Below are 12,122 nucleotides of genomic sequence, written 5' to 3'. Positions count from 1 at the left end.
TAGTACTCGATTGTTCATTGGCTTCTTACGTTTTACATGTTTGTGAACTATCAAAAGGTGAATACACTGTTGAATTGAATGTGAAATTGAATATCATCATATTCCTGCAGATCTGAGTAAACATTGCTTTTCTATCCTAGATCTATTCACACACTGCTCACTCTCCCCATCCCTGCCTGCAGATCATCTTTCCCCCCACCAACTGTTACGTCCCATTCTAACTCTACATACGTGAGCTGTTTTCTCGCAGTCCTCTAACATTGTAACCCTTCCCCATTCTGTCCTATTCTGCTCTACTTTACACTCATAATTAATTTTACTGAAACAAACCTAGGAGAACAAATGAAATTCAAAAGGAAGTAGGTTGCACACAACTTGGGTTTATGATTTAAGTAACTTCACCAAGTCTGTTGTTTCCGGTCGGTTATGCACAGCTCAGTCAATGCTAAAGGCAAGTGTCAATTTGCCGTACTCCATGAATAACCCAATCTGAACCTAAACCTGCACATCAGAAAGCACAAGGTGTTTTAGTAGGTCAAATTCACCTGGTCACCTTCACTCCAAGTGAATCAGTATGTTTTTTGGCCAGGCCCATGAGATTTGTGATATTAAGTTATTACTGGCTTTTCCGCATTGCTCAGTTTCACGATAGATAAGCTGGACAAGAATCCAGTTTTGTAACTCTTACATCCCAGAAACAGGAACATATTCAGCCCTTCTGGTTAGGGCGGCAGGGTGGCTCAGTGGTTAGCACTGCTGCCTCACAGCACCAGAAATCCAGGGTTGATTCCAGCCTCGGGCAACTGTCTGTGTGGAGTTTGCACATTCTCCCTATGTTTGGACAGGTCTCCTCTGGGTGCTCCGGTTTCTTCCCAGTCCGAAGATGTACAGGTCAGGTGAACTGGCCATGCTAAATTGCCCATAGTGTTAGGTGCATTAATCAGAGTGAAATGGGTCTGGGTGAGTTACTCTTCGGAGGGTCAGTGTGGACTTGTGGGGTCAAAGGGCCTGTTTCCACGCTGTAGGGAATCTAATCAAATCAAAGTCTTTTGCACTATACTCCCACAGATCACTGATGACTGACCGCAGTTCAACTCCCTGCTTTTCAATCCACATCTACTAGATACACATTCAAGAATGAAAATGGACACAAAAGCAAAACTGATCTCCTACCTGGTCTGTGGACCTGACGTTTGTGACTGAGTCAGTGGAGTTGGAGTTACATCGCGACTGTTTCCACTTTGCGTAAAAACTGACTTGGTTCCACCTTGAGTTATTCGTGCTACAGACTTGGTTTAAGCAGGAGACAACAACAGGAAATAATTATGCTAATTACCTAATAATTGCCAATGCCAATCTGCCTTACAACATTGCACTAAAAATAGAACATTTAGAGTATAGGAACAGACCCTTCAGCCCACCATGTTCATGCCATGATGTTATTCTCAACTAATGTCAGCTGCATATACATGGTCAGTATCCCTCTATTACCTGCCTTTTCACATCACTGTCTAAATGCCTCATTAACAGTGGTACCACGTACCCTGGCAGCACGTTCTAGGCACTTACCACCCTCTGTATAAGAAACTTGCCTCGCACATCTTGTTTAGATCTTCCCCCCCTCCACCTTAACTATATGATTCTTATATTTGACATTTCCATCCTGTGAAGACGACCGATTATCCACCCTATTCAGGCCCCGTATTATTTCATACACTTCGCTCTTCAACCTTCAGTACTCTAGCGAAAACAATCCAAGCTTGTCCAACCTCTCCTCATAGCTAATATGCTCCAATCCAGGCAGCATCTTGGTAAACCTGCTCTGCACCTTCTCCAAGACCTCCACATCCTGTCTACTGTATAATGACCAGAAGTTTGCACAGTACTCCAAATGTGGTCTGATCAAAGTCTAATACAGCTGCCACATGACTTGGTTAACTTGATATCCAATGCCCTGCCCAATAAAAAGCAAGCAATTCATTCACCTACTTTACCCTAGCCACTTGCGTTGTCACTTTGAGCTATAGACTTGTACTACAAAAATCCCTGTGCGTCAATGCCCTTAAGCGTCTGGCCATTTGCAGTGCTTTCTTGCATTTGACCTCCTAAAATGCATCATCTCGCACAAGTCTGGATTAAACTCTATTTATCATTTTTCTTCCCTACTTTCGACCTGATCTATACCCCATTACATCAGGCGTATTTCCTGGATCATCTCTGCTGGCCTTCTTAAAACAAAAGGAACAACATTGGCTATTCCCCAGTCTTCTGGGCTCACATCTGTGGATCAAGAGGAGACAAAGGGCTAAGTCAAAGCCGCAGCAATCTCCTCCCTTGCCTCCTTCAATATCTTGAGATAAATTCCCAAGGCCAAATGGGATCTATCTTAATGTTTTTAAAGATACCCAACATAAACCCTCCTTCAGACTGACAAAGACACATAAAAGATAGGAGCAGGAGTTGGTTATTCAGCCCTTGCAGCCTGCTCTGGCATTCATAATGATCATGGCTGATCATTCGACTCAAAGACCTAATCCTGCTTTCTCCCCATAACCCTTTTTTTTTCCCCATTCGCTCCAAGTGCTATATCCAGCTGCCTCTTGAGTACATTCTATGCTTTGGCATCAACTACTTCCTGTGGAAATGAATTCCACAGGCTCACCCCTCTTTGGGTGAAGAAATGTCTCCTCATTGTCGCCCTAAATGGTCTATTCCGAATCCTCAGACTGTGAGCCCTGGTTCTGGACACACCCGCCATTGGGTACATCTTCTCTGCATCTACCCAGTCTAGTCCTAGTAGATTTTTACCAGCCTCTGTAAGATACCCCCCTATTCTTCTGAACAGCAGCCAAAACAATCCTAACCTAATCAGTCAACCTCTCCTCAGAAGACAGTCCCACCATCTTTGCAGTCAGCCTCGTAAATCTTTGCTGCACTCCCTTGAGAGCAAGAGCATCATACTTCAGAAAGGATGCCTTAAGAGCATCAACAAACCCCTCTCTAAACTTGGAATAATCCAGGTCTTTCTCCTTGGTGAATACCACGACAAAGCACATTACCCACTTCCCCACCCACTTCCTCTGGCTTCTTTGGTCCTTGAGTGAACCTACCCTCTAGCTTCTAATATACATATAAACTATTTTTGGATTCTTCTTAATCTGACTTGTCAAGTACAATTCATGGTCCCTCTCGCTCTCCTAATTTCTGATTTACGTTCTTTTCTGCTACTTTTATACTCCAGGGCCTGGTTTGATTTTTGTTTCTGAAACAGTGCATTTGCTTTCTTTTCCTTTATAACTTGCCTGATACCATTTCCCGCTTCGCTACCACCCCCATCCCCCCACCACCAATAGTCAGAGGAAATTGAGACGCAAATGTCGAGAAATCTCACATATGAATGAATGATAAGGTTTTAATAGTGAGATATTTTAATTTTCCAACATGGACTGGAACTGCCATAGCATTAAAGGTTTGGATGGTGAAGAATTTGTTAAATGTGTTCAAAACTTCTTTTTTAAACTCAATAGTGAATGTTAATACTGGAGAAGGAGCAAAACATTGCATTATTTCCCAAAAGAAAGTAATGAGAGTGGAGGAAACACATGAGGACAAATGATTGTAATATAATTAGTTTAAAAATATTTATGGTAAAGGAAAAGTCTTGTATAAAAGTTCTTACTTTGAACAAGGCAAATTTTAAAATTATGAACAAGAATTTTCAAAAATTGTTTGGAGTACACTATTCACAGGTGATGGGATAACTTCAAAAGTATGACAATGAGAGTTCTGAGGCTGGTAAAATTAGGAAACAATAGATGAGTAAAGATATTGATAGTCTAGTCAAGACTAAAGTAGAACCATTGATATAGACAACTGGGATCAACTGAATCTCTTCAAGAGGATAGGAGTGTAAGGGCATTCGTGAGGAGGTAATCAGGAAGGCAAAAAGAGAGGATATGAGATAGCCTTGGCAGATAACCCAATACGATTCTAAAAGTACATTAACAGCAAGAGGTCAACTATATAGAGAGGGAGAGTCGGACCCCTTAAAAATCAACAAGTCAACTTTGCATTGAATCTCAGCAGATGGGAGGAGATATTAAAATTAATATTTTGCATCGGTTTTTACTGAGAAGAAAGAAATGGGGTGAGTGGACTCCGGGAAATACATGTAGATGTTTTGAAAACAGTTCACATTACAGAATAGGATGTGCTAGAGGTCTTAGAAAACATAAAGGTGGATAAAGCTCCAGGACCTGATCAAGTGTATCCGGGGATATTGTGGTGAGTTAGGGAGTAAATTTCAATGACCCTAGCAGAAATATTTGTATCATCTATAAACATGGGTGAAGTACCAGCATGACTAATGTTGTGCTTTATTTAAGAAAGGCTCGAAGAAGCAGCCTGGAAATGAGAGATCCATGAGTGTGATATCGGTGGTGGCTAAGTTATTGGAGGTGATTCTGAAGGACGGGATTTACATGCATTTGGAGAGGCAAGGAATGGTTCGGGAAAGTCAGCTTTTGTGCAAATGAAATGCTGTCTCACAAATTTCATTGATTACTTCACTAAGAAACTCAAAACAGCCAATTATATACAAAATTGGCTTTACAGGAGGAGACAGAGGGTAGTGGTGGAGGGTTATTTTTCAGACTGGAGATGGATGACCAGCAGTGTTCAACAGGGATTGGTACTGGATCCACTTTCGTCCGTCGTTTATATAAAAATTTTGTATGATAAGGATAGCATAGGATAGATGGGATTCAGATTGGTTCCCCAGGTCAGCACCACATTGAGAGCCAAAGGGCCTGTACTGCGCTCTAATGTTCTATGAAAATATACAAGGCATGGTTAGCAAGTTTGCAGATGACATCAAAACTGGTGGTCAAGTGGACAATGAACAAATTTATCTAATAGTACAATGGCATCTTGATCAATTGGATCAATGGGTGGAGGATTGGCAGATAGAGTTTTATTTGGATAAATGTATTTGCATTTTGACAATAGAAACACGGACAGGACTTATGCAATTAATAGGTGGGCCTTGTGTAATGTTGCAGAACAGAGACCCCTGGAGGTTTCAGGTACATAATTCTTTGAAAGTTACATCACAGGTAGACAGGGTGATTAAGGTGGTTCTTAGCACACTTGTGTTCATTGCTTAAACCTTTCAGTATATGGAGTTGGGACATCATGTTGAGCTTATACAGAACATTGGTGAGGCCTCTTCTGGAGTACTGTGCAGATCTGGTCACCCTGTTGCAGGAAAGACCTTGCTAAACTGAAGAGGGTTCAGAAAAAAATTACCAGGATGTTGCCAGGAATGTAAGGTTTGAGATATTAAAATAGACTGGATAGGCTGAGACTTCTTTTCATTAGAGTTTAGGAGGTTGCGGGGTGACCTTAATGGAGTTTATAAAATCATGAGGGGCACAGATAAAGTGAATGACCAGGATCTTTTCCCTCAGGTAGTTGAGTTCAGAACTAGGGGACATATTTTTACGGTGAGAGGAAACGATTTAAAAAAGGAGAGAGAGAGTGGTTTGTGTATGAAATGAACCATGAGAGGAAGTGATAGGTGCAGGTACAGTTGCAACAATTAAAAGACGTTTGAATAAGTTCACGAATAGGAACGATTGAGAAATATGGGCCAAATGCAGGCAGGTGGGACTAGTTTGGTTGGGAACATATTTGGCATGGACTGTCGGACCAAAGGGTCTGCTTCCATGTAATGTGACTCTGTGCTCTAAACATACAGCATCCCTAGTCGTCCAAGGTTCCTGAATCTTGTCACACTTAACTTTTATCCTCACAGGAACATGCTGGTCCCAAACTCTGGTCAACTGGCTTTTAAAAAAAACTCCCACATGTCAGATATGGATTTACATTCAAACAATTGCCCCCAGTCTAACTTTTCCAGTTCTGGCCTAAGTGCAAAGAACCTAATCTTGTCAGCTATTCAAATTTTCTCTCCACTTCATGATCCAAAACTCTTCTTTTAAGAAAAAAATGCTCCTTACCTTCTTGGTGGAGCCTCCTGTAGAAGATGAATCAATTACAGAAGAAGAATTCGTATAATTTGGCAAAAAGGAACCATCACCAGGGCTTGGTGTCTCCAGAGGCAAAACTCCAAAGCTGAAAAATATAGTCAGTCCATTTAGTTGCATACAGTTTCACAAGTGCTAAATCCCTCCTAGGTTGCAACAGCCAATATGTCAGTCTAAGTTTAACTTTCTACAGACCACACCCACTCATTCCATTCACAGCCATCAACTTCACTAGTATTTGGTAGGTTTAACACTTGAAACCTCCACGGAGTCGAAAAGCTTGTGGCACGATAGCTTAGTGGTTAGCACTACTGCCTCACACCGCCAGGGACCCGGGTTTGGGTCCAGCCTTGGGCGATTGTGTGGAGTTTACACATTCTCCCCATGTCTGTGTGGGCTTCCTCTAGGAGCTCCGGTTTCCTCCCACAGTCCAAAGATGTGCAGGTTAGGTGAATTGGCCATGCTAAATTGCCCATAGCATTCAGGGATGTGTAAGTTAGATGCATTAGTCAGGGGAGATGTAGGATAATAGGGTATGGGAATGGGTCTGAGTGGGTCATTCTTTGGAGGGTCAGTATGGACTTGTTGGGCCAAATGGCCTGTTTCCACACTGTAGTGATTCTAATGATTAAAACGACCAGATATAAAAACAATTAATCTTTATGGCTTAGAGTATGCAGAGTATCAGACTGCAGGTTTGTTCCTTCATAGACTTGCAAGGAACAAGAAGGTTGAGAACTAAGAACAAAAATCAACAGAAATGGATTTGGAATGCAGAACCCAGGGATAGACGTTCCTGAGCCTACCACACTGAAAATAAACCAAAGGAATGCAGTTAATGCTGTGATTAAAATTCCAGAAATGTTCTTTTCTTCCCCTCACTGTTTCATTATTGCAATGCTCCATGCAACATTTCTTCTGAATCCAGTCATATTGCAGAAATAAAATAGGACTGTTCTGATTATTGAGATACAAGAAACAAAAGGAGAAATTAAGTGATTCATTGGGTGCATTACGACCAAAGATCCAAAAAGTTAATGTTTCTCTGGCCAAATGGGTATGCAGCTGCCAGGAAACTTGCATATTATTCCTCCAAGTCACTAACATGAAAAAACAAGACAGCTAGAGTAAGGCAATAAGAATTAACCGATACAGAAATTGCTGGAACACTGAGCACATCTGGCAGCAGCTGTGGAGAGAAATCAGAGTGAACACTTCAAGTCCAGTGACCCTTCCTCAGAACTGAGGAATTGAGCTCTGAGGAAGGGTCACTATACCCAAAACATTAATTATGATTTCTCACCATAGATGCTGCCAGACTTGCTGCTGAGCTTTTCCAGCAATTTCAGTTTTTGTTTCTGATTTACAGCACCTTCAGCTCTTCCAGGTTTTTTTTTAAAAGATTTAACAAACACAAAGCTTGGTTTTGATAAAAACAATAAGAATTACCTTGGCGTTAGGGGACTCAGAGCAGCAGGACCGCCAAGCAAACTCCTTCCGGACTTGGGTTTATTTACAAGCTGTTTGGCCAATATTGAGGATCCAGAACCAAGAGGCACAGAATCAGGCGAAATCACAGATGGATCAATTAAAGATACCGATGAATCAGACATCATTGAGGAATATTTTGAATTGGCAGAGGATTCAAGGTTTAATCTGTTTAATTCCTAAAAAACAAAACAGGAAAAAAAACTTGAAGACTATATCAAATTTCAGGCTTTATAAGCCAATACCCAGCTTTGAAGCATGCAGTGAACAGAATTTATATCAACTGGTTGTGAGGAAATTACACGTTTTCACATAGGAATTGAAGGACCTGGGAGCCAGAAGGACACAGCACATTGTCCCTATATATGTCAACATGCAGTAATGATGCTCAACATGCTCGACTGCTCTATTGTTATTTAAGAGGCCTTCCAGTATACTGAGAAAGCAGAGCATTTGCAGAATTTTTTCATTACATATCTAAAGTGGTGCCACTTGAAAGTAATGGAGGTCATGGAAAAAGGACAGTAAAAAAGAAACTTAAGCACTATCCCAACTCGCAAGGCACACCTGACAAAACAGTATCTTTTTTCATTCACTCATGGGCCTGCAGTTGGCCAGCATCTGTTTGTCCCAACTTATGCAAAAAAACCCAGAAATTTAGGAGTAGGCCATTTCACTGCCCAAGCCAGCTCCATCATTCAATATGATCACAGCTGATTCTCCAACTCAGTACCTTCATTCCTGTTCAGCTCCTCCCCACTCCTTGATCAGATCCTTGATCCCTTCAGCCCAAAGGAGGTTTCTCTCCTCCTTTCTTCAAAACAGAATATTTTGGTCTCAACTACTTTTTGTGGCAACAAACTCGACAGGCTCAGTAGGCTCTGGGTAAAGACATTTCATCTCATCTCAGTCCTAAAACATTTACAAAGAACATTGCAGCACAGTACAAGGCCCTTTGACCTATGAAACCAATCTGAAGCCCATCTAACCTATACTATTCCATTCTCATCCATATGCCTATCCAATGACCATTTCAATACCTTTAATGTCATTGAGTCTATTACTGTTGCAGGCAGTGCATTCCACGCCCTTAATACTGAGTAAAGAAACTACCTCTGACAGCTGCCCTGTATCTATCACCTCTCAATTTAAAGCTATGTCCCCTCATGTTAGCCATCACCATCCGAGGAAAAAGACTCTCACTAGCCAATTTATCTAACCCTCGGATTATCTTATATGCCTCAATTAAGACACCTTTCAACCTTCTTCTCACGAATGAAAACAGCCGCAAGTCCCTCAGCCTTTCCACTTAAGACCTTCCCCCCCATATCAGGCAACATCCTCGTAAATCTTCTCTGCATCCTTTCCAAAGCTTCCACATCCTTCCTATAATGCACTGACTATAACTGAATGCAACACCAAATGTGGCTGCACCAGAATTTTGTGCAGCTGCAGCATGACCTCATGGTTCCAAACCTCAATCCCTCTACCAATAAAAGCTAACACACCGTAGGCCTTCTTAACAATCCTATCAATCTGGGTGGCAACTTTCAGGGATCTATGTACATGGACACAGAGATCGCTCTGTTCATCTACACTACCAAGAATCTTGCCATTAGCCCAGTATTCTGCATTACCTGTTATCTTAAACGATCAACGCTGGTTCTGGATGTCCCCATCATGGAGTATCCTTCCTGTATCCAACCGGTCTACTCCTTTCAAAATTTTATAGATTTCTATAAGAACCACCACCCCAATTTTTCTTTAATGCAGTGAATTAAAGAATCCTAACTAACTCAACCTCTCCTCATAGAAAGATCCATTTATTCCGACTTTTGTTTCCTGTCGGTTTACCAATTTGCTATCCATTGCAATACACTACCCCTAATGCCATGACCTTCAACTTTATACATTAATCCCTTTTGTGGGACTTCAGCAAAAGCCTGCTGAAAGTCCCAATAAACCACATCCACCAACTCTTCTAATCAACTCTACTGGTTGCATCCTTGAAGATTACCAAAATATTTGTCGAGCAGGATTCCTCTTTGTAAATCCATGCCGACTGTGTCTGATTCCACCACTGTGTTCTCAGTGCTCCTGATAACAGAGCATCTTCCCCACTACCAAGTTCAGACTCACTGGTCTCTAATTTTCGCTCAACCTTCCTTTTAAAATAGTGGGGTTACATTAGCTACCCTCCAATCTGTCAGAACTATTCCAGAGTCTAAAGAATTTTGGAATATTACCACCAATGCATTGACTATTTCTAGGACCACTTAGTTAACTACTCTGGAATGGACATGATTAGGGCCTTAAGAACTCGTCTGCCTTCAATCCCATCCATTTCTCCAACACGACTACTCTACAATTACAGCCTTACTCAAGTTCCTCTCTCTCACGAAATAGTGTGTTCCTCATCATTTCTAGCAGGCTATTCATGTCTTCATTCAACAGGACATTGATCAGATGGGCCAAAAGTGCCAAGGATTGGCAGATAGACTTTAATTTAGATCCATGTGAAAATGAAGGCAGACATAAATATATAACAGTAAGATCCTGGGAGTGTTGCGGAACAAAGTGGCCTTAAAGTGCAGGTTCATAGTGTTACGACACAGTGTAAACCTCGTCTGCTAATTTAAACCTGCAGTATAGAAATGATTTAACCCGTGCTGTAACGTGTTAAAATTTGAGAGACCAAGAACTATCCCAAAAGTCACTAAAGTTAAAAAAAAATTAAGAACTTTGTTTTAAGTGTAACATAGAATATTAACTAAAAACTATTTACAACTCCTTTCTCGAACCTATTTTCTTAAAAAAAACCTTTCCTTCTACAATACTGGTCTGATAATACTCCCGATTAACATTTACCAAGAAATTGAGATTTCAAAACCAGCCAGTTGTCGAATCTTCTCCCTGTATCTTCCACGAGTTTCTGTCTCATTGGTCGCTGCTAGAATAAGGTCCCTTTAAGAGAGCTATACTACAGGTAGTCTGCATATGGTAGTAGCTTGGCAGTTCTCCCCCAACTGTTCAATTTGTCTATGCCCCAAAGCATCGGATAGTTTCATTGGTATTTTGACAATATTTAGACAAATTCAAGCTTGATTGGTATTTAGTATCTTGGGGCATGATTCAAACTGTTTGGCCAAATTTGAACTTTTTGTTTTATAGCAACCCAGGTACTGCTAGCTGCTAGATCAAATGTTACATGAAATTCACCAGCACTTTGGCCAACGTGGTGCCACTGTTTAAGAAGGGTGGTAAGGACAAGTCAGCGAACTATAGACCAGTGAACTTGATGTCAGTGAAGGAAATCACATCTCACAAACTTGATTAAGTCTTTTGAAGAAGTAACAAAGAGGACTGATGAGGACAGAGGGATGGATATGATCCATATGGACTTCAGTAAGGCATTTGACAAGGTTCCCAATGGGAGGCTGGTTAGCAAGGTTAGATCTTATGAATACAGGGAGAACTAGACATCTGGATACAGAACTGACTCAAAAGGTAGAAGACAAAGGGTGGTGGTGGTGGAGGGTTGTTTTTCAGACTGGAGGCCTGTGACCAGTGGAGTGCCACAAGGATCAGTGCTGGGTCGTCTACCTTTTGTCATTTATATCAATGATTTGGATGTGAGCATAAGAGGTATAGTTAGTAAGTTTGCAGATGACACCAAAATTGGAGGTGTAGTGAATAGCAAAGATGGTTACCTCAAATTACAACGGGATCTTGATCAAGTGGGCCAATGGACTGAGAAGCGGCAGATGGAGTTTAATCTAGATAAATGTGAAGTGCTGTATTTTGGGAAAGCAAATCTTATCAGGACTTATACACTTAATGGTAAGGTCCTAGTGAGAGCTGCTGAACAGAGACACCTTGGGGTACAGGTTCATAGTTTCTTGAAAGTGGAGTCGTAGGTGGATAGGATAGTGAAGTAGTCGTTTGGCAAACTTGCCTTTACTGCCCAGTGCATAGGAGTTGGGATGTCATATTGTGGTTGTATAGGACATGGGGAGGCCACTTTTAGGATGGTGTGGCTAATTCTGGTCATGCTTCTATTGGAAGGCTGTTGTTAAACTTGAGACAGTACAGAAGAGATTTATTAGGATATTGGTGGGACATTTTCCCTGCAATGTCAGAGGCTAACAGCTGACCTTACAGAGACTTATAAAATCACAAGGATAGGATGAATAGCCAAAGTCTTTCTTAGGGTGGGAGAAATTCATCGGTTTAAGGTAAGAGGGGATAGGTTGAAAAAAAGACAGGAGGGGTATCTTTTCATGCAGAGGGTGGTACATGTTTGTAATGAGCTGCCAGAGGAATGCTTTAAAACATTTTAAAGGCATCTGGACAACAATATGAACAGAACAAGGTTCAGAGTGATATGGGCTAAATTCTGACAAAATGGAACTAGGTGGAATTGAGTAATAGGGTTAGCACATACGAGCTGGACAAAAGGGTCTGTTTCTGTATGATGTGACTTCATGACTGTGAAAGAAAGAGATATATCCCTTATCAGCCATTTCCTTGTACCCCATTATAAACCTCCTTTCTGATTGTGAGGGACTGACATTAGCTTTCACCAAT

General features: G+C 41.3%; 1 protein-coding gene across 2 annotated transcripts in view; it reads right to left on the bottom strand.

Moving 5' to 3' along the window:
• cdc27 (cell division cycle 27) overlaps positions 1-12,122 on the bottom strand; it is a 159,082-nt gene that overhangs the window by 54,259 nt on the left and 92,701 nt on the right. For both annotated transcript variants that reach the window (XM_060848636.1, XM_060848637.1), the window contains exons 7-9: positions 7,497-7,714; positions 6,021-6,135; positions 1,174-1,289 (exon numbers count right to left, since the gene is read on the bottom strand). In XM_060848636.1, the coding sequence (XP_060704619.1) occupies positions 1,174-1,289; positions 6,021-6,135; positions 7,497-7,714 (449 nt within the window). The remainder of the gene's footprint in view (positions 1-1,173; positions 1,290-6,020; positions 6,136-7,496; positions 7,715-12,122) is intronic.

This window comes from Hemiscyllium ocellatum, chromosome 32 (genome assembly GCF_020745735.1).
Source record: "Hemiscyllium ocellatum isolate sHemOce1 chromosome 32, sHemOce1.pat.X.cur, whole genome shotgun sequence".
Taxonomy (NCBI): Eukaryota; Metazoa; Chordata; class Chondrichthyes; order Orectolobiformes; family Hemiscylliidae; genus Hemiscyllium; species Hemiscyllium ocellatum.
This window is presented reverse-complemented; position numbering and strand designations above follow the sequence as displayed.